The sequence below is a fragment of the Theobroma cacao genome, chromosome 4 (assembly GCF_053813885.1).
Source record: "Theobroma cacao isolate CCN51 chromosome 4, ASM5381388v1, whole genome shotgun sequence".
NCBI lineage: Eukaryota > Viridiplantae > Streptophyta > Magnoliopsida > Malvales > Malvaceae > Theobroma > Theobroma cacao.
Genome location: NC_142642.1, coordinates 40,942,725 through 40,963,270, shown reverse-complemented (window position 1 = coordinate 40,963,270; position 20,546 = coordinate 40,942,725). Strand labels below are relative to the sequence as shown.

At 40.2% G+C, this 20,546-nt stretch overlaps 5 protein-coding genes and 1 pseudogene across 7 annotated transcripts; 4 read left to right on the top strand and 2 right to left on the bottom strand.

Moving 5' to 3' along the window:
• The first annotated feature begins 6 nt into the window (after positions 1 to 6).
• Positions 7 to 3,858, top strand: LOC18603771 (uncharacterized). Of its 3 annotated transcripts, none has more exons than XM_088805529.1 (2): positions 7 to 1,060; positions 3,824 to 3,858. In XM_088805529.1, the coding sequence occupies exons 1-2, from the start codon at positions 292 to 294 to the stop codon at positions 3,841 to 3,843; spliced, it is 789 nt and encodes a 262-aa protein (XP_088661655.1). In that variant the 5' UTR covers positions 7 to 291; the 3' UTR covers positions 3,844 to 3,858. The 3 variants fall into 3 exon arrangements, with proteins under 3 accessions (XP_088661655.1, XP_088661654.1, XP_017974855.1); XM_088805528.1 differs by lacking the exon at positions 3,824 to 3,858 and adding an exon at positions 2,297 to 2,490; XM_018119366.2 differs by lacking the exon at positions 3,824 to 3,858 and having other exon boundaries at positions 9 to 1,346.
• On the bottom strand, positions 2,495 to 4,943 carry LOC18603770 (pectinesterase/pectinesterase inhibitor-like). Its single transcript, XM_018119364.2, has 2 exons — positions 3,652 to 4,943; positions 2,495 to 3,342 (listed from the first exon to the last, which is right to left on the bottom strand). The coding sequence occupies exons 1-2, from the start codon at positions 4,724 to 4,726 to the stop codon at positions 2,630 to 2,632; spliced, it is 1,788 nt and encodes a 595-aa protein (XP_017974853.2). The 5' UTR covers positions 4,727 to 4,943; the 3' UTR covers positions 2,495 to 2,629.
• Positions 4,944 to 4,973: 30 nt separating this feature from the next.
• On the top strand, positions 4,974 to 7,446 carry LOC18603769 (pentatricopeptide repeat-containing protein At5g66520 pseudogene; annotated as a pseudogene).
• A 163-nt stretch (positions 7,447 to 7,609) lies between these two features.
• Positions 7,610 to 12,800, top strand: LOC18603768 (hAT dimerization domain-containing protein). Its single transcript, XM_007035922.3, has 7 exons — positions 7,610 to 7,998; positions 8,666 to 10,011; positions 10,106 to 10,792; positions 11,073 to 11,156; positions 11,247 to 11,322; positions 11,452 to 11,768; positions 12,287 to 12,800. The coding sequence occupies exons 2-7, from the start codon at positions 8,674 to 8,676 to the stop codon at positions 12,497 to 12,499; spliced, it is 2,715 nt and encodes a 904-aa protein (XP_007035984.3). The 5' UTR covers positions 7,610 to 7,998; positions 8,666 to 8,673; the 3' UTR covers positions 12,500 to 12,800.
• Positions 12,801 to 13,139: 339 nt separating this feature from the next.
• On the top strand, positions 13,140 to 15,275 carry LOC18603767 (Fcf2 pre-rRNA processing protein). The gene is made up of 5 exons (XM_007035921.3): positions 13,140 to 13,551; positions 13,658 to 13,718; positions 14,069 to 14,143; positions 14,297 to 14,412; positions 14,805 to 15,275. Exons 1-5 carry the CDS (start codon positions 13,316 to 13,318, stop codon positions 14,911 to 14,913), a joined length of 597 nt encoding a protein of 198 aa, XP_007035983.1. The 5' UTR covers positions 13,140 to 13,315; the 3' UTR covers positions 14,914 to 15,275.
• Positions 15,276 to 15,531: 256 nt separating this feature from the next.
• On the bottom strand, positions 15,532 to 19,962 carry PDK (pyruvate dehydrogenase kinase). The gene is made up of 7 exons (XM_007035919.3): positions 19,560 to 19,962; positions 19,064 to 19,413; positions 18,051 to 18,309; positions 17,721 to 17,901; positions 17,376 to 17,523; positions 17,048 to 17,261; positions 15,532 to 15,798 (listed from the first exon to the last, which is right to left on the bottom strand). The coding sequence occupies exons 2-7, from the start codon at positions 19,310 to 19,312 to the stop codon at positions 15,740 to 15,742; spliced, it is 1,110 nt and encodes a 369-aa protein (XP_007035981.1). The 5' UTR covers positions 19,313 to 19,413; positions 19,560 to 19,962; the 3' UTR covers positions 15,532 to 15,739.
• Between the last annotated feature and the right edge of the window lie 584 nt (positions 19,963 to 20,546).

Here is a 20,546-nt window from a genome sequence, read left to right as displayed (position 1 = left end):
CTAATTAAAAAACATTCACGCAGTCGCTGCAGAGTGTACACCAACAAACCTCTTCTGTTCCCCCTCTACACTGCACAAATAAGTCGTGTTTTCCGGTGGCAAGTACTAAACAAACTTTGAACCCAGACCAGACCAGACCCGACCCTAAGCTCCTTTGTCTCTCTTGACAGTTTCCCCGTGAGGGAGGCACGCACGCTGCACTCTTCTATCTGCACTACTTTGGGAATTGAATCTTATTGTTGGCTGACCTGGCCCCAAAACCTAAAAAATCACCTGGGAAATGCAAAGGGCATGAAGCGGGAGCACCAGGCCGAATGCGGGGGCTGCAGCGTCCCAGGGCGGTTGCTCCTCCACAACGTCCGTTATAGAGCCAGCTACCGACGTCTGTGCACCAACTGCGTCCTGAAGAACCACCAGGGCCTGTTCTGTCCTATCTGCCTTGAGGTGTTCAACGAGTCCCCTCCTCCTCATCAGCGCCTCATCTGCCTCAAATGCCCCTCCATTTCTCACCTCTCCTGCTCCTCCTCTTCTTCCCAATCCTCCTTCACCTGCCCTCCTTGCTCCAACCCTAATTTCTCCTTCTTTAATGTCGACCCCAACATAACCAATAAGAAACCTAAGTCAACGCCCGATCATCAGGGAGGATCTAACGACGACCACGACAACGACAAGAAGAAGAGGGTTATTGACAGGGAGGCGGCTAAAGCGCTTCTGGCTGCTGCTAAGATCGCGGCTGCCTCCATGAGTAAAGCTGCGGCCGTTGCTCGAGTGGAGGCTGAGAGGAGGGTCAAGGAGGCTACTTTGGCAAAGAAGAGGGCCAAAGAGGCTCTCGAGAGACTCGCCTTTTTGGCCCGTAAGGACAATGATAGACTTAAATCCGCCCTCGTAGGCATACCAAAATCTAAAACTGCTGCTGCTGCTGCTGCTATAGCTGACCCCAAAACCAACGCTTTATCTCCATCTCCTCTTCCTGAAAAGGGGAATAATGGTTTATATTCTGTTTCTGCTGCTAATGCTCCCATTCCAATTCCCAAGTTGCAGCGACAACACAGCGCTCATGGTATGCCTAATTGATCATTGGGATTTCAGATAATGTCCGTTAATTGTTTGTTTTTGTTGGGTTCCTTTTTTTCTTTTACCTTTGTTCATGTCTTTGTAGAAATGATTTAGGAAGGGAATAGCGTGCATTTCTGTACTCAGCTTTTTGTTTCGTTCTTATTTAGCTCTCCGTACTGCCTGTATGTATTTTTGTTAAGGCCATTTGTTTCTCTTCATTTGCTTCCTTGCCTTCTTTGCTTAAGTAAAAGTTAAACCTTTCTCCTTATGCCAAAGCCAAACTTTCTGGACTTCCTGCTCTACTATTTGTTTTTGCAAATTAAGCTTATGTGGGCATTTGGATTATTGAACAAGTAGTTAAAAGCTGAAATAAAAATATTTTAGTCTACACTACACTAAGAAAAGTGTCAAAACCTTTTTGAACAGTTTGCTCCCTTGATATGTTCATTAATCCGATGCACCATGATAGCACATCTGGTGTTATCTCTCACTTTAGATACTATCATGCTATCTTGTCAGACTGAACCAGGTTCTGCTTTCCACTGTGTAAGGGCTATTAACCCTCAAATAAGTTGGTCACATCTGGATCTTTGATTGTTAACTTACCATTATTGTAAATCTTTTTAAATTTTATTGCAAAGGATTCCTTAATTGTTTTGTAAGCTTCGTTACGAAGGCATCTACTTCTAAATCAAAATGTTTGCCGTTATACTATTTCTTGGTTTCTTTATGTTGCTTGTTTATCTGTGCTTGCCTATATGCAATGGGGAATAGAGGGAGAGAGGGAGAGTATGAAGAAGAATAAGAATAAGAAAAAGAGGAAGAAGCATTCAATTTCCCACCCCCTTCCCCACTTCTCGTTTTATCATTTTTGTGTTAAATCATATTTCTAGCCTTTATGTTATAGGATGGTCCTGCAATCTTTTGTGGAAAACTGTTTATATGATGATTGTTATTTTTAGTAGTAATTGCTGAAGAAAATCATTGTCTAAAGCAATTACTGATTCCATAGAATTATATTTCCGAATGGGTCAAAGATTTGTTGCTCTAGTAAATTCTCTTATAGGGGACTCTTTGGTGGAAATGGGCAAGGCCATTTCTGAGTTTAATAATCGTTATGGCATGAGAGTCACCCTTTCTTAATGTTCATGGGGCATAGATGGAGTTGTTTGTGGAGCTTTGTTTGTTTTTCAAAGTCACATGAGAGGCTCGAAGCTGATAAATGATTGCAACTCTTCAGAGTATGATGAACTTTCCAGTTGTGTTGGCAAATGCCTTGGACGTTGAGGAGAATTTTGCAGACGTTTGTGGTCTATAGTGTGTATCTCTTTGTTTATTCAATGAATTTCTTTCTTCAAAAATGAAATATACATTGTATGGTTACTATAACATATCACATAAACGTACAAAAACAATCATACTAGATTGAATTTACGAGATGTTTGAGCCTATGCAGTGTTAGGTGGGGTGACGAACAATGGGTCAATGGCCTACCTCTCGTCCTCTGCATGGCTATATATGTTTATTTGGATTGAGGTTAACATTGAGGCATTATGTGCGAAGAGCCAAAGGCTTAACTCTTTACATTTGGAGGGCGGAAGCCAAGGAAGAAAGGTACGCCAGATTCTGCCAGCCACGTCTGTCCTTGGAGAAATGGACCAGCTGTGAATTGGAGGGCCTCATTTCTGTTTGTTATTACCTTGTATCCCTTCCATTTGACTCTTCCATTAGTTGCAGCACCTGGGCCTCGGTTTGCGTACTCAGCATAATACAGTGTATTGAGTGCAAAGTTTCCAGCCCATTCCAGCCACCCGGCTGGCTGGATAAAATCCCCGATTGTTGACTCCATGATAACAGTCCTTGAGTGTTCCTTCCATGGCCTGCCCAAGTAAGAGCGAATTTTGAATCTCACCGGGAAAAGTGCTTGGTCTGGGACAATGCGGCAGTTTTGGATAACCAAACCAGTAGTTTCTTGCTTAAATTTTCGACCATGAGCTGTCACGATGTTTTGTTGGTTGTCCATGGGCTTCCTAACAATGAGCAAAGAGTTTTGGATGATCGTATTGGAGTCGCCAAATATGAAATCGACAGTGCCAGATATGACGCAATTCCGGTAGAATTGCCGATGGGCTTGAACGTAGAGGGTGTCTTGGTATCCATCCATTCTGCAGTTGTAAAAGACTGCACGGTCTGATATGACTCGAAGAGCCACAGCTTGGTGTCCTTCAGGACCAGCGGTGTTTTGGAATCCCATTGCCTTTGCTATGAATCCATCTCCAATAGCAGCTGCAACTCAGATCATGCAAAACGTCATATGTATATGTATAAACATGGCCACCTCCTTTCGCTATGTGTTAATTAGGGTGGAAATATGGAAAAGACTGATTGATTTATGTCAAGAATAATATTAGTATTACCAAGCTCAAATCTTTTCCCTAGTTCAATTCGTTTTTGAGCAATATTTAGTTGTAGCAAGAGAGAGCTAATCTATATATGTAGTATGTAGGGATAGGGATATATATATATATATATATATATATATATATATATATAGTGTACGGTTGAAGGCGGAAGGAATAGGTAAAAATTTCTTACAAAATGAGGCAGTATCAGTGGTGGTGTAACCATCACGGTTGCTTTTTCTTCCGGTAACCATGGTTTTCCTCGGTCCATCCCCGTACATGAAAACATTAACTTTATCCTTGTCGACTGTAATATACTCATTGTAAATCCCAGCCTTCACATAGATAACGTATCTTCCCTGCAGGTTCTTTGGATATGCTTTAAGGGCATCACCAATGGTTTTGTATTGGCCACTTCCATCCTTAGCCACTACGGCATTAGGCGTCAACTGAGCATTGTTTCCGCCGGCCAACAGCTTCCGGTCCTTGGAGGAAACCCACGAAGGGTATGTTGTATCATGATCAGGATTCGGTTCATCCATCAGTTGTCGATCGTTTCCACCACCCAAGTTCAAGTTCAATGAGGACGTCAAATTGAAGGCAGACATAATCTGTGAAATGGAGTTTACAATGGCCAAGGCGTTGCTGGTTAGCTGACTGGCATTTAAAAGACAGTTTGACAATTGCTGCTGTAGTTGAGGCTGAGGGATCTGATCCACGCACGACTCTTGGAATGATATCACAGCGTTTAACCAGTTCTTGATCTCAGCCTCTCTTTGCTCCATGTTATGCAAGTCGCTGTCGCCTACCACTGAAAAGGAGGCTTGTAGCTCATCGACAGCATATTGCAACAATTCGTCGCAATCGTCTTTGGCCATTTTGACAGTTTTATCACTCACAGCACTCCCAAATATGGAACCTGATTTGTTAAGGGCTGCTTGCAGCTCCTGAAGGGTGACATGAATGGCTGCCTGAATAAAGTCTTTTGGGACTGCGCTCTCGTTGTTGGCGACTGAGCCGAGGGTATCGACGCATGCCTGCTTGAACTGGGTCGGGGAGCAAATGGCAGCAACGGACTTGGAAGTAGTGGACAAGACATCTTTCTCAGTAGTGTCATTGGAGCCGTTTTTGTGGGTTACACTAGCTATAAGACCAATGCATACACCTACGACAAGGATAAAGGAGACCCCCCCAATAGCAACTCTGTTCATTTTGGTTGATATATAAAAGTTGATGATTCCCCAGCAATGGGATGGAGACTTGAACATGGAAAGGGCATTCCTTATATAGGAGTAGATTTGGTGCTGGAAAAGTGTAAGTTTAGGCAGAGGGTCGTATGGCTTGGGATGAAGAGGAAGCGGGAATCATGGTCTGCGATTGAAAGAGAGTCCAGCAGTTGCCCGAAATGAATTCCCCGCTCATCAAATGTTCATCGGCTGTTTTTGACTTAATTTACGCCAATGTTATGTTGTAGTATTAATCTATCAAATTATTATTGAATATATACAAAACTAATTTTTCCAAATTTTCTTTTTTCCCATAAATAAAAATAAAACAAGAAACCTTATCCGTTTATAATTTCTTCATGCCATATGGTATATATCAATGTTCCTTCATGTTAACAAAAGGCAGCCCCAATCTTTTGTTCTACTTCAAACAATTTTTCTTACCTTGAGACTTATGACAGGTGCCAACCCCAAGTGTGAAGGGCGAAGGGTGAAGGAAGATAGATAAGCGATACTAGCTCAAGGGATTTGTTGCAATTGTGAGTTTCGTTTTGCTCACCAATTAGCATGCAGATTCAGATTCAGGCTTATTGCTTTGGTTTTCAGATATGAGCTCCTTCCAGCTCCTTCAAGCCACTCCGCTCTCCTCCGCTGGGCACGCCCCATCAAAGCCACGCCTCCATTCACCACTTGAAGCCCTACAAACATGCTCCTCCATGGCCCACCTCAAGCAACACCACTCCCACCTCATCAAGCTCGGCCTTTCCGCTGACAATGATGCCATGGGCCGCATCATCAAGTTCTGTGCCATCTCCGAAAACGGACATCTCGACTATGGCCTGCACCTGTTCGATACATTGCCTCACCCTGATGCTTTCATTTACAATACCCTCATCAGAGGTTACTTGCAACGCCAACAACCTACCCACTGCATTCTTTTCTACTTGCAAATGTTGCAACACTCTGTTTTTCCTAATAAATTCACTTTCCCTTGTCTCATACGAGCTTGTTCCCTTGCTAATGCCATTGAACAAGGGAGCCAAATCCATGCCCACGTATTTAAGTTCGGGTTTGCCGCAGATACCTTTTGTCTCAACAATTTGATACATATGTATGTAAATTTCCAGGCTTTGGAGAAAGCTAGGAAGGTCTTTGAGATGATGCCTACCAGAGATGTTGTTTCTTGGACCACTTTAATAAGTGGGTATGCTCAATTAGGTCTTGTTGACGAGGCTTTTGAGATTTTTGAGCTAATGCAGGAAAGGAATTCCGTTTCTTGGAACGCCATGATTGCTGCTTATGTGCAGAGCAACCGCTTTCATGAAGCTTTTGCTTTGTTTAATAGGATGAGGGCTGAGAAGGTGGTGCTGGATAAGTTCGTGGCAGCTAGTATGTTGTCAGCGTGTACCGGGTTAGGAGCACTTGAGCAAGGCAAGTGGATACATGGATATATCCAAGATAGTAGGATTGAACTCGACGCAAAACTTGCTACAACTATTATTGACATGTACTGCAAATGCGGGTGCTTGGAAAAAGCTTATGAAACTTTTAAAGGTCTGACTTGTAGGGGGATTTCTTCGTGGAATTGCATGATTGGAGGCTTTGCAATGCATGGAAAGTGGGAGGCTGCCATTGCGCTTTTCAAGGAGATGGAGAAGGAAGGGGTGGCTCCCGATAACATTACCTTTGTGAATATCCTTAGTGCATGTGCTCATTCAGGGTTGGTTGAGGAAGGCCGCTATTACTTCCACTACATGACTGAAGTTCATGCAATTGAACGCAGAATGGAGCATTATGGATGCATGGTTGATTTGCTTGGAAGAGCTGGATTACTAGATGACGCAAAAAAGCTAATTGATCAGATGCCCATGAGCCCTGACGTAGGTGTACTAGGTGCTCTTTTTGGGGCTTGTAGGATCCATGGAAATATTGAGCTGGGAGAGCAGATAGGAAAGAGAGTAATTGAACTGGAGCCGGAGAATAGTGGACGCTATGTGTTATTGGCTAATCTGTATGCCAACACCGGCAGATGGGAAGATGTGGCTAATGTGAGGAGAATGATGAATGACAGAGGAGTGAAGAAGGTTCCTGGCTTCTCTGTCATTGAATTGGAAGGTGTTGTTAATGAATTTATTGCTGGAGGAAGGGCGCATTCTGAAACTAAAGAGATATATTCCAAAGTTGATGAGATGCTGGAATGTATAAGATCTGTTGGGTACGTTCCTGACACTGAAGGAGTAGTACATGACCTTGATGAGGAGGAAAGGGAGAACCCTTTATACTATCACAGTGAGAAGCTTGCGATTGCCTTGGGATTGTTGAAGACAAAAACAGGGGAAACTTTTCGCATCACAAAAAATCTTCGAGTTTGTAGAGACTGTCACCATGCTAGCAAGCTTATCTCAAAGGTTTTTGATCGTGAAATAATTGTCAGGGACAGGAATCGGTTTCACCATTTCAAAGATGGGGAGTGTTCTTGTAAAGATTACTGGTAGTCGAGGTCGGTGGCGGACTGATTACCACTTAGGATTTACCTGAACAGATAGAGAGTGAATGAAATGTTTACGTATCCCCAAGAACCGACTGCATTTACTTGTACATGTAGAGCTACAAGTCATACAGTTCTAATAAACATGTTATTTTTGTACCACTAGTTTAATTTGCGGCCTTGAATCTGTTTGTCAGGTTTGTCGTTGAGTGATTCTGTGTCTGAATTCCCTCTGGGTTTTATTGTCAATTTACTTCACTGAATGATTCCTTTACTGTCTTAAGAGAGTTAAGAAGAGAAAGGGTTGACATCTGACGTAGAGAGCATTAACTCACCAAGTCGGGGTGACTCAGTGAATCAGCTCAACTCAGTCCATGATTCCATATACTACCACTACTATTAGTCACAAATTAATATAAAATAAAATGGTATTACAACAGTGTAGTATTGGAAATTGAATGGAGCTGACAAATGGAGTGAATACATTACGAGTACTAGCGGTATAATTATTCTTAATTTTTATTTGCCTAGAAAAAGTTCAAAATAACCACCGGAAATTAAAAAAGAAAAAGAGAGAGAGAGAGAGTATTGTTTCCTGGTATTAAAAACGGGCGAGTCGAGTCAAAACATTGAGCCATGACCCAGCCTTTCCCACTCGTGACTCACCATTCCCCAAACGCCCATCCAATTCTCACCTCCTGCGTCCCTTCCGTGCTCATCTTTCCATCTGTTTTAGCTTCTTTTGCCTCCAAATTTTCGCAAAATATGTAATTTTGTTGAAATTAATAACCCATGCCATTTGACAGCATTTTGGTTTCTGATTGAGGTAAGGGGTACCCCAAATCCAAATCCTAATCCTATCGCCCATTTGATTTCCTTTTCTGTCTATTTTTTTTTACTATTTCCTTTTCCTACAATCGGGTTGGGATGGAATAATTTCTCCTTTTAGGGTGTCGGGGTGTATGTACTTGATATGCAGACAGCAGATTGCTTTAACTTGCAATCTATTAGCTGTTTTGAATTCGATTTTGGGTAATTGTTTTCCTTTTCTTTTATGTTTTCTTCAAAGCTGAAAAGGGTCTATTGTTATTAGCTTCAATTCTTAAGTATGCAGTGGTTCTTGTTTGTCCCAAGTAACAAAGTGAAACTGAAAGCACAATGCTAGTAATACTTTTTATCTGCAATATTTAATGCCTTTATGCATCAAAACAACCACACTTTTGCTATCATAGCCTCCTTTAGGTTTAGGTGCATATTGAAACAAACTGACTCTCAATAATCTTTCCTTGTCTTGCCATTCCTCAATTCTACGAATTTCAACCCCATAACTAATTAATTATATGTAAGTGCATTTTCTGCTGTTTTAGGAGTCTTTGGGTGTCGGCCACAGCACTTTATGTTTGTTGCTTATTTCGTTTTGGATTACCATAATCCCATTGTGCTTGTCATGCACAAGGCTGAATTAGGTGAACGCCAATTTTGTTATGGTATAGGTTCCTGAATGGTCAAGTTGATGGCTCCAGCTCGCTCCTCTGTGTTTGCTGATCCTGGATGGGAACATGGTGTTCCTCAGGATGAGAAGAAGAAGAAGGTTAAATGCAATTACTGCGGGAAAGTAGTTAGTGGAGGGATATACAGGCTAAAGCAACATTTAGCCAGAGTTTCTGGGGAAGTAACATATTGTGATAAGGCTCCAGAAGAAGTGTTTCTCAGAATGAAAGGAAATTTGGAAGGATGTCGTTCCACTAAGAAATCAAGGCAATCTAACACTGGTGGACATGCTTATTTCAACTTCCACTCTAATGTAATTGAAGAGGAGGAAGAGCGTATCAGTTATAAAAGCAAAGGAAAGCTATTCATGGAAAATAGTAACCCGGGTTTAAACTTGACCCCTCTACGGTCGTTAGGATATGTTGATCCTGGATGGGAACATGGTGTTCCTCAGGACGAGAGGAAGAAAAAAGTAAAGTGTAATTACTGTGAGAAAATAGTTAGTGGAGGTATTAATCGGTTTAAACAACATCTAGCGAGAATTCCTGGAGAAGTTGCACCTTGTAAAAATGCTCCTGAGGAGGTCTATCTTAAAATAAAAGAGAATATGAAATGGCATCGTACCGGGAAGAGACACAAACAACCTTATGAAAAGGAGATACCTACTTTTGATGTGGGACCAAATGATGAAGATGAAGAGCAAGAGGAAGAAGATCATATTCTGCATCAGAAGAGTAAGGAAAAGCTGAAAATTGGTGATCATGGGTTGGGTAAAGATTTGAGAAAGACTTTCAGGGAGCTATCTTCTTCTAGTGGTTCTGAACCATTACAGAAAAAATCACGATTGGATTCTGTTTTTCTAAAAGGAGTGAGTGACACTGCACTTTCTTGCAAAAAAGTGAGGGAGAAAATAGGGTTTGGTAAGAAATCTAGCAGGGAAGTTTATTCTGCAATATGCAAATTCTTTTACCATGCAGGAGTTCCTTTGCAAGCAGCAAACTCCGTATACTTCCATAAGATGCTGGAGTTGGTTGGTCAATATGGACACGGTTTGGCAGGCCCCTCAAGCCAACTAATATCAGGTTACTTTTTGCAGGAGGAAATTAAAACAATAAAAAACTACCTTGTTGAATATAAAGCTTCCTGGGCAATCACTGGTTGTTCTGTAATGGCTGACAGTTGGGTAGATACAGAGGGTAGGACATTTGTTAACTTTTTGGCTTCTTGTCCCTATGGTATCTACTTTGTTTCTTCAGTTGATGTCACTTACATCTTAGAAGATGCTTTAAATTTGTTTAAATTGCTGGACAAAGTGGTAGAGGAAGTGGGGGAGGAAAATGTAGTGCAGGTATTAAGGTCTTTTCTTTAATTCTTTAATAATTTCTCAACCTGAATTGTGATGTGGCCATGGCAAATTTTATTTCCTCCCTCTCTTCTTGTAGGTAATCACTGAGAACACTCCCACATATAAGGCTGCTGGCAAGATGCTTGAAGAGAAGAGGAGGAATTTGTTCTGGACCCCATGTGCGATCTATTGTATAGATCGAATGCTTGAAGATTTTCTAAAGTTAAAATGTGTGGGGGAGTGCATTGAGAAAGGCCAAAAAGTTACAAAGTTCATTTATAACAATGTTTGGCTGTTGAATCTTATGAAGAAAGAATTTACCCAAGAGCAGGAACTTCTCATGCCATCTCTTACCCAGTTTGCTTCTAGCTTTGCAACTCTGCAGAACTTGCTTGATCACAGGACAAACGTTAAAAGAATGTTCCAGTCAAACAAATGGATTTCTTGTCGGTTCTCCAAATCAGATGAGGGAAAAGAAATGGAAAAGATCATAGTAAATGTGACATTCTGGAAGAAGGTCCAGTATGTTTGCAAATCCGTGAACCCGGTAATGCAGGTGCTTCAAAAGGTTTATAATGATCAAGGTCTGTCAATGCCCTTTGCATATAATGACATGTATAGGGCAAAGCTTGCTATCAAAGCCGTCCATGACAATGATGCACGTAAATATGGACCATTCTGGAGCGTGATAGAGAATCATTGGAGCTTACTATTCCACCACCCTTTACATACAGCAGCTTATTTCTTGAATCCATCATGCAGATATCGCCCTGATTTTGTAACAGTAGGTTAAACAGTGACATGATTTTTGTGATTCTTTGGCTATTATAGATTGGAATTAGTTTCTCATTTACAACAAGAGCAACAAATTAAGCCTTTTCCCACTATGTGGGATCGGCTATATGAATCATATAGCACACTTTGCACCATTTTAGGTCATATCTTCAGCTTAGTAAAGATGAGGTCCTTTCTACAGTTTCTTTTCATGTCCTCCTTGGTCTACCTATTACAGGAGCATTTTTGCCCTTCTTTTAATGCAAACCTTTTACTTTTTACACATGTAGCATGCAGAAATGGTGCGTGGACTGAATGAATCCATTGCTCGTCTGGAGCCAGACAATGCAAGAAGGATTTCTGCTTCCATGCAGGTATTGCTGTAGCTGCATTGTGCTGATTTCATCTTCTGCAGTTTTCCAACTATTTTAATGTCTTGATAGATTCTTCTTGCAACATCTTAGATTTCTGATTTCAATTCTGCAAAAGCTGATTTTGGGACCGAACTGGCAATTAGTACGAGAACAGAGCTTGATCCAGGTAATGGACTTGGGCTGCTATGTTATTTGAATGAAAATTTTAAAATGGAAATCTACATGCACATACATTATGCTAATGTGTTACTTTTGGCAGTTGTAATATACTACTAACCGTTACTGTTTCCCTTAGCTGCATGGTGGCAACAACATGGGATAAGTTGCTTAGAGCTGCAACGCATAGCAGTGCGTATATTAAGTCAGACATGCTCATCTTCTGGGTGCGAGTATAAGTGGAGCATATATGATCAGATCCATACCCTAAGGCATAGTCGTTTAGCTCAGAAAAGACTGAATGACCTTACCTATGTTCATTACAACTTGAGACTTAGGGAGAACCAATTAAAGAAAAGGTCCAACAACTCAGTCTCCCTTGACAGTACTTCGGCAGAGCATCTACTTCATGACTGGATTGCTGAGGCAGAGAAGAGATCCTGGCAAGAGGATGAGGTATCATTCTTTTCCACATTCTCTTCTTACTTGTCAGGTGGTCAGTGATGTGTGACTTACAAATTACATTAAAGGTTTTGATTGAGATAGCTAAGGTAGTTTTGAAGCAAGATGCACCATGCCAAATAGTTGATAAATGGGTTCTAGAAGAATAAAGTTGTGGTTAACCTTCTTGTTATTTTATATTATCTTTTCATCCCAGTTGGCAGCATGATTGGTTTAAAAGTAGATACCCTTCGCCAACCTCTTAGTCTTTGGTGTAAAAATTAATCCTCATAGGTGAAAGCTCTCACAAAATTGGCAAAATGAAGTTAAAACCGGTTGCCCACATCTAAATTTATGACTGTTTCATTTGCTTACACTGAGTCTCCCTTAATGGTTTATCTGCTCCGTAACTTTAAGTTGCTACCCACTTCCCCAAATTCCAAGTGTTCTATGGTATACTTGCCTTGAATTGGACTTACAAATTGGAAATTTGATGAAAGCTCCTGGTTCCATTTTACTTTTTATTTTCACAGGAAATCAGGTATGGTGAAAATGGAATGGCATATGAAGACAATAATGAGAATGATGGAGTTGATTATGAAGGTGGAACTCCAGAGGCTCGAAAGGGATCCATGGAGCACTTGAGCTTGGCTGATGTGGAATCTCAATCTTTGGATATTGATCCGGCCACTGACGATGAAGATGATGGTGATCTCAATTATTACAACGATGATGTGAGCGATTAGTTTGAAATTCTTATGGTTGAAGTCGATGAACACAGTAATCAAAGTGTAGAGAAGAGGGCAAGTAGATGTTTTGCAAGAATGGTATCCTCCGTGGTAAATTTACCAGGCAATTACATCAAACTATGTAGTTGTTGTGTTTGTGTTTGTCAAGTAAACGTAAAATTTTGTAGCTAACAAATGTTGTATGTCATCTCAACCAAAACCAATGTACTGAAATACATATATTCATGGTTGTTAACTAGTAGTACTGGCAATCGTTATGATTTTTGTGTAATACAACTGCGCCAGGTGTTTTTCCTTTGCCAGGAGTTTTAAGGTTTGTTGAACTTGAAATTGTATCATGATACTAGCACTATAACTACTAGTATATGTTCATTGTTTATGGTGGGTGGCACTGGCAGTGGCTGATGAGATTAAGGTAGAAGATAAAAATCAAAACCATTTTTGGTTTTACCTCATTATGTTAGCACTCAGAAACAGAGGAGTTGAACCCAAAACCTACATCAGATTATTATTAAGTTTTAAAAAAACTATTACTTAAATAAATATTCCTAATATTTTTTTTTATTTATTTAGTAGTATGCATTTAAATTTTAAAGTTCCGTACCAAGTAACAATACTTAAGTGCCGGTTAACTAGGGACAGACAAAAGCTGCTCCTGTTTTGTTCTCTTCCCACTTCGAAAGGCAGACCGAAACCTAGCCGTCACCCAGGAAGGATATTTCTTTCGTGTCTCCCTCTATTTCCCTATACAGCTCTCCGCTGTTATTCTTTCTTTCAATTCGATAATCGATTTGCTTTCTCTGATACCAATAAATGGCAGAAAGCAAGGCGGTGATTGGTCTGACATGGGAGCCCAAACTCCCTGGTTTTTCTTTCCAATCTAAAACCACGTCTGGGTCTGATTCTAAATCCCAGAATGAGCCCCAAAGCTCTGCCCTTTGGAAACCCAATCAAGACCTCGTTGATGGCCTCTTTCTGCCGCCTAGTGATCCTTCGAAGCTTAACAAACTGCTCAGAAAGCAAGTCAAAGATACTGCTGGCACTGCCTGGTATTCTTCAAGTTTTCTTCTTTGCTGCTTTTCCTTTCCTTTCCTTTTTTTTCCATCCTTATCGTTCTTGGGTTCCTAGCACATATCACAATTATTACTTCGACAGGTTTGATATGCCTGCCCCTACTCTCACTCCTGAGTTGAAGAAAGATCTTCAATTACTCAAGGTGCTCCGCTCTTTGCTATTCCTTTTTTTCTTTAATTTCGTTTCCTGGTGCTAACTTGGTTCTTTCTCGCCATCTCGTTCTATGCTTATTTATGTATTTGTCAATTGTATCTCTTGGAGAAGTTGCCATTTTATACGATGTTGTATCATATTGGATGGTTGTCATGCCATAAATTTTATGTTTGAAATGAATCAGCCACTCAAGATAATTGAATTGATGTTTAGTTAGCATTTGATTTCACTAAAATGTTTTCCCTGGGGGACTATTGTTTTAAGGGTTCTAAATGTTTTACCTCTTTCCAATGGAACCCAATTCTTGACTTTGACTGCTTGTGTTTGTATATGGTACAGTTGAGGGGTGCCATTGATCCCAAGAGACACTATAAGAAGGATTCAAAATCCAAGGCACTGCCCAAGTATTTCCAGGCAAGTTTACTACTATATTTTTCTAAACTGATAGCATAATATTAGTGTATGATACTTGAAACATGCTGAGATGTTTTTAGTTTCCTTTATGTTGTATGCAATCCTTAATTGGTTTATTCGCCATACCTCTAAATCTTTTGGACAATCAAGCAGGTTGGCACAGTGGTAGAATCTGTGACTGACTACTACTCAGGTAGAATGACAAAGAAGGAGAGGAAGACAACCCTCGCTGATGAGCTGCTTTCTGATCCAGCTGTTAAGCAGTACAGGTGAGATATCAATCAATATCTTCCTTTTCATGTCATTTATTTCCAGTTTGGTGCTGGATAGCATTATAGGATACCTAGTTACATGTTTGAACAAGGGTTTGGCCTCGAAACACTATTTGATTCCCTGTTTGGAGAAAAACAAAAAAGGTTCTTATCAAAATAGACGGTAGATGATAGAACTCAGTATTGGGGAGGTATGAGTGCGGGGAATGTCTAGGGTAATCTGCCATTCGAAGAAAGGAGAAATACCATGCGTCAACTTTTTCATATTCAAGACAACTGTTTCTATCATTTGTTATGTTTTTACTATGAATATCGTAGTACTATTTTGGCCAGTGTGCCTCTGCAAAATAGTAGAGCACTTTTCATTAACAAGTGTCAACATTTTACAGGAAGCGCAAGATTCGGGAGATTGAAGAACGGAATCGGCCTGCTGGAAATGAGAAATGGAAGATAAAAGGTCGTCAAACCTTCAAGCGGGCAAAGCAACGAAGGCACTAATGTTTCCATGCTAGTATATTTTGGAATTTTTACAGTGGAAAGGAAGTATATCTATCTAATGTCCAAAGCTACAATTTGAACTATGAAGTTGTTTGAAGTGTGGTCCATGCCATATCAACGGCTTCTGTATTAATTGGGATACCCCATTCTTGATTCTTGATGCTAGATATTTTAGCATCTTGTTAGTGGAACATCTCTTTGCGGTAAAATGCAAGGAGCCTGTATGCATCGACCTTTATCCTTTAGGAGACTTGTTTTAATTTTTGGAAGCTCTGTAATACAAATGATGTATAATCGAGCAAGGTGAATGCAGAGAGTAAAATTTTGTGATAAAATATATATGTATTTCCATTTTCTAGCAACGTTGGCCTACTGGGTTTGCCTCTTTTAGTCATAAACTGAATTTGTTTCAAATCCAAAGCTCTTTCCTTTTAAGTGTTCATCGACAAGCAAAAGCCATTAAAAATCCATCTTATTCTTATCCATTCTTTTCCACTACCTTTGCCAAAGCATAAGATGCGATGGCACAGACTTGTTTGCCTTTCAGAAGCCATAAAGATAACAGAATGGTTTTTTGGTGCCTGAGAAAATGTTAAAAGTGGTTAGTTAAAGACGGTCTAGACAACTGCCAATTTATAAACCAAGGAGGGTCTACTTGCGTTGCACCAACTGATGTAGAACATGAAAGTATGATGAATATACAAGACGACTGCCAATTTATTGGATTAAAAATTGACAGAAATGCATCACAATTTCCCTTGTTCCATGTTTCCCTGAACTAATTATGATTCCTGCTTCTGCCCCACTTTGGTGCTCAAGACTGGAATCATGGCAGTGGTTCTTGTGAATCTCCCAAACGAGACAAATGAAGATATGCATCAGTCCCTGACAAACAATTAAGAGAATTTTTATATGTTGATTTAACCGGAGAAAACACAAAGAAAATCAGTAGCTCAAGCATGTAGGAAGTAAAACTTTAAATATTTTGAGACACAAGCCAAATGCAACTAGATTGTAGCACCTCACAAAGTTACAAACAATTTCATCCCAGGGGAGCAGGGAAAAGTAGTTACAATAGAAGAAGAGTATTCCGAGTAATTATGAAACAACAGAATAAAGATTGAAGGTGATACTTTGTTGCACAATGTCATCTATTTCCATCAATAATAAGAAACAGTTAATTTGGAATTTGAAATAACTCAACATAACAACGAAAGCCACAAAAACATTATGAAATATGAAACGAAGTATGTCAGTTTGAAATTCAGTTCTCTGCTTTTATGAACAACCTCAGACAGGCATCTCAAGAACTGTATTCAACTAATCCTGCAGAGGCAAACCTATTGGTAATGTCCAATGATCAAAGTATATCGAAATAGAAGAGGAGTGGTTGTTCTGCAACAAACAGCCTGCTTACAGTTTGCTCTGCTACCAACTTTTGAGCAAGTTTTTGCTTTCTATAACTTCTTTTTCTTTTTGGTATGTATGATGAAGTCTAAGGGGAGAGAGGAGATTCGAACCTTAAGACTTAAACCCTCTTAAAGAGGAGTAACAAGGTTAAGCCTAGGTTGTTGCTTTCTACAAATTTTGAGGACTTTGAGATTTACAAAAACATCCCATCTTTAACAACACAAACTTTCTCTTACCACTTAGAGAGACTTCAAACAAGTAAGAAAGTAATCATATATACAAATATAATACAGGGAAATCTTCAAACCCCAAAAGTTAAGAGAGGGTAAAATGCTTCTTCAAACTTGCTTTGCATTAACCATTAGTTACAAGGTAATTCCCTGGTTGCAACATGAATGAAACTAGGACCTTCCAGTAGTTCCTGTTTTATAATTGCATTTTTTTATTTCTAGATTGTCAAGGTTAATATCCTGCTGTTCACTCCAGGATTGAACCTCCTGTAGGTGATGATGAGGGAAAACCTTTTAGATTGAGCTCATGTCATATGATGGCACCTAAAAATACATATGGGCAAGAATACGTGTACACATATGCAGACATACACATGATGCCAATCAAATGCTTACATGTAAAACAGTTCAATGTCAAGACCACAGAGCTCAACCTTAATGTGATGAGCAATTTAAGTGTTTAAGCGATCAAACTGTAGCAGAACTGCACTCACCATATCCTTCCATAGAGATAACTTGAAGATCCCCTCCAAAATACCGAGCATACAAGCGGCTTATAGGTAGCCCGTAGCCGTATCCAGCCATTGTTACTGTATCAGCTGTTCCCAGATCTGAGTATTCATCCAATGGGTTTTTGGCAGTGCTGTAAAGGTATGTGAAAATTTTGGGAAGACCACTTCTCGGTATGCCACCCCCCTCGTCTGAGACCTACATGCCAGTGAGACCAAGTTATATGTTTAGACAAAGAGTGGACACATATGCTTGATGGTCCATTTTTAAAACTTTAAATGCCCACGCCTAACATCAATCATGACAAACTACCTTTATAGTTACATCCTCAATTCCCTCAGCAACTATTATTCGAACAGGTGGTGCAATTTTATCTGAATCCATAAAGCGCTCTTGGACAGCACGCAAGGAGTTTTTGACCAACTCAAATACCATAAGATGCAAGTGTGTTGGAACATACCTGTTATGGAAGAAAACAGATGATAAATAGGACAGAAAGAAAAGGATCACTAGTTACCATAAATATGACCGAACGAAGGACCCAGAATGGCTCAGGAGAATACATAATTGAAAGTGTAGTGAAAATAAGAGAGGTGAAAAATCTAAATGAATCTAAAATCAAGCAAACTCAACCAAAGTGAAATCAAATCAACTTACGGGAATGTAAATTTGGGATCCCCGTAGATATTAACCTCAGGTGCACTGCCATACTCTCTCAAACAAATAGCACGAGCATCCTCACTGGCATTTTGTGCCACCTCCACTGGAGACATTTTTGTATGTATATAGCCCACACAATGTGGAGGAGGATTGGGGTTATGCAACTCCACATGCTGCCCTGGTTTCACCAAAATTTTAACATGCAGACAGCTTTTAAACTTTGCTCCAAGAACAGTAACCAATACAATATAGAAAAATATTTGCCCTGGGGTGTTAGTTCAACAAACAATAGATTATCATACAAAAGCAAACGAAGTTGAAACTAACCAATAAGCATGCGAATTCCAATTCTTGACATGTAAAATCGATCTAGAAACTGATGAATCTCATCAAGATCCTCATAAACAATCTTTGGATCCATGCCTTTCTTCAACTGCTGAACCCCCAAAGCCATCATAGGGACCACATTGTTGTGTCTCACCTTGATAGCCTTGATCATTTGTGTAAATTCCTTCTCATCATTTATATCCTTGATCTCAGGAAAAGATCTTAGGTCACGGAAGGAATCCAAATACCAGTCTCGCACCTGAGGAAGACAAGTTAAAGTGTATAGGTAATGACTCCACGTCTTCAAATTAAAGACTTAATCCATCATCTTGTAAATCATCTCTTAGTTCAAAACAAATCCTCCCCACAGAGCAAGGAATGCAAGTGTCAAAATGTTCAGAGGAGGTAAAATTTGATGTAAAAGCAAACTATTTTGCCAATTTTAAGTGAAATTATGCTAACATCAGATTCTAATCCCAAGAAATATGCTTCCAAGATGAGGTCAGATTGTAAGATGAGAGCCCGCAAAAAGCAAAGCAGCATGCAGGTATGAAATCAGAATGTTCTCCACTAAACACTGTTTAAGTAGCATCTCTGCCTCAAGAAACAAATTAGGATATAAAGAATTTCTCCATGATTCCATTAGAGGCACTAAAAAGTAAGTAGTTAGCAGCAAAGCAACCATATACATGTATGGAAACGGATGTAAAGTGCATGGAAGACCGTGCAACAGATAACTTGAAAATCAGAAAGCAGAGACAGCGAGAATCTCCCTATACAGTAAAAATGAATTAGTAATAATTATTTATATAAAAGTTAAGATCCAGTATTACGCAGAATCACATATCCAAGGGAGAAAAAGAAATGCTAGTCAAGAAGAAGTTGTGATATATACCCAGTTCGGAAATATGAAAAATCAAAACTTTGACAAGAAAAATGGAGCAGTGGGGTTGTAGAAAACAGCAGCAAGAGCAAGCCATCCAAGACATGAAATTGAAAGAAAAAGAAGAAACCTTCAAGACAGCAGGTTTCTCGGAAAGGCCATAAGGGAGGGTCTCGAGCTCGATAGCTCTCCGAGCAATCCTAATGGGGAGCTCCTTGTGGAGAAACTGACCAGAAATCAACAAGTTTCGGTCGGTGGGCTTGGACCCAAACTCCAGCATGTACCTCAAGCTGACCCCTGTCTGCTTCATGCAACCCCATTTCTGCACCTCCTCTATGAAGCTTTTGGAGAAAGACTCGCAGGCCTTTTTAGCCGCCATCACCCACGATTACAATCGCAATTCAGCTTGAACTTGAGACCCTCAGCCAGGCCCAGGCGAGCAACATGCAATTCCAGATACCTTGTGCAGGAAATGCCAAACTAACATAGAGGTTAATGCAAAATCGAAAACAACCAAGGATGAATAAAAATGAATTCGAATTGAATATAACGTCTGATGAAATAATTAATTAACAAAGAGAGGGAGAGAGAAAAAAAGTCGTGGAAAGAGTGGACAAGTGCGTTACGCTTGCGGGGCAGAGGGTCCTCCTTCCTTCCTTCCTTCCTTCCTTTCCCCGCCGCTGGGTAAACTGTAATTAAGAATTTTACTACTAGACCCAAACTCACCCTGGTGGAAATCCGGTAATAAGACTAGGATCACAATACTCTTTTAACTTGCAGTTTCGTTTGTTTCCTTTTTAGTGCCATTACTATGATCTTAATCCAATGACTAGATAACTAGCATTAACATAAGAAAGCTAGCTTTCCAGTGATAGTAATATCGAAATCAAAATAACTATTTAAACCATGTAGTAATGTAAAAGCATCACATGAATTGTGGACGGAGGATTCAAAGTCTGATTAGTGTTTCCAAATAACATAAAAGACTGCAATAAATTCTATTGTAAGAAGGGATGCCATCCATATTCCATGGATGTCACCACCCCATAGCAATGTTTGGCTCAAACTAAAAGAGGGGGATAAAACTTGGTAACAAGCGAAGCTTTGCAGCCTTGGATTTGTGACCAATATAAGGTAAAACTATTTGCTTTTTACTAGTTAGTAATTGTAGCGGTGTAGGTGAATCCTGGCCAGTGATCCACGAAACATCCTAAGCCACAAGCTGAAATTTCAAACTTAGGAGGCTGACACTGACCCCCGTGCCCGACCTATCCATTGCAAAAACAAGGTAAAGTAAAATGGAAATGCATGCATACACGCCACGCCACGCCACGCCACGCCACGCCACGCCACACCACATGCCTTGTAATTGTCCCGCCCCCAGAAGTTGAAAGATTAGCAAGCATGCAGCAGCTTGGGTTGGTAATTGAAATGGTGGGTGAGGGTGAGCCAAAGGCCAAAAAATGTATGTATTAGGTGGAGGGTAGGGTAGGAAGCATGGGCCGTCCATCGCATCCCATCCCCTGGAATGGATAAACCATCTGTCCTCTGTTTACGATAATAGTTTAACAAGTAATACCCTTATTATTTTCTTGTTGCCTTGTCCTTGTGGT

Excerpts from the sequence above, each read along its gene's own strand:
- LOC18603767 (XM_007035921.3), top strand. The coding sequence starts at position 13,316 with ATGGCAGAAAGCAAGGCGGTGATTGGTCTGACATGGGAGCCCAAACTC. Across the intron at positions 13,552-13,657 it reads GATACTGCTGGCACTGCCTG|GTTTGATATGCCTGCCCCTA; the intron begins GTATTCTTCAAG and ends TTACTTCGACAG. Across the intron at positions 13,719-14,068 it reads AAGATCTTCAATTACTCAAG|TTGAGGGGTGCCATTGATCC; the intron begins GTGCTCCGCTCT and ends TATATGGTACAG.
- PDK (XM_007035919.3), bottom strand. The coding sequence starts at position 19,312 with ATGGCGGCTAAAAAGGCCTGCGAGTCTTTCTCCAAAAGCTTCATAGAG. Across the intron at positions 17,902-18,050 it reads TGGAATTCGCATGCTTATTG|GGCAGCATGTGGAGTTGCAT; the intron begins GTTAGTTTCAAC and ends TGGTGAAACCAG. Across the intron at positions 15,799-17,047 it reads TATCTCTATGGAAGGATATG|GGACTGATGCATATCTTCAT; the intron begins GTGAGTGCAGTT and ends ATTGTTTGTCAG.
- LOC18603771 (XM_088805528.1), top strand. The coding sequence starts at position 292 with ATGAAGCGGGAGCACCAGGCCGAATGCGGGGGCTGCAGCGTCCCAGGG. Across the intron at positions 1,061-2,296 it reads GCGACAACACAGCGCTCATG|AGTATGATGAACTTTCCAGT; the intron begins GTATGCCTAATT and ends GCAACTCTTCAG.
- LOC18603770 (XM_018119364.2), bottom strand. The coding sequence starts at position 4,726 with ATGTTCAAGTCTCCATCCCATTGCTGGGGAATCATCAACTTTTATATA. Across the intron at positions 3,343-3,651 it reads CACTGATACTGCCTCATTTT|CTGCTATTGGAGATGGATTC; the intron begins GTAAGAAATTTT and ends TCTGAGTTGCAG.
- LOC18603768 (XM_007035922.3), top strand. The coding sequence starts at position 8,674 with ATGGTCAAGTTGATGGCTCCAGCTCGCTCCTCTGTGTTTGCTGATCCT. Across the intron at positions 10,012-10,105 it reads GGGAGGAAAATGTAGTGCAG|GTAATCACTGAGAACACTCC; the intron begins GTATTAAGGTCT and ends CTCTTCTTGTAG. Across the intron at positions 10,793-11,072 it reads ATCGCCCTGATTTTGTAACA|CATGCAGAAATGGTGCGTGG; the intron begins GTAGGTTAAACA and ends TTACACATGTAG.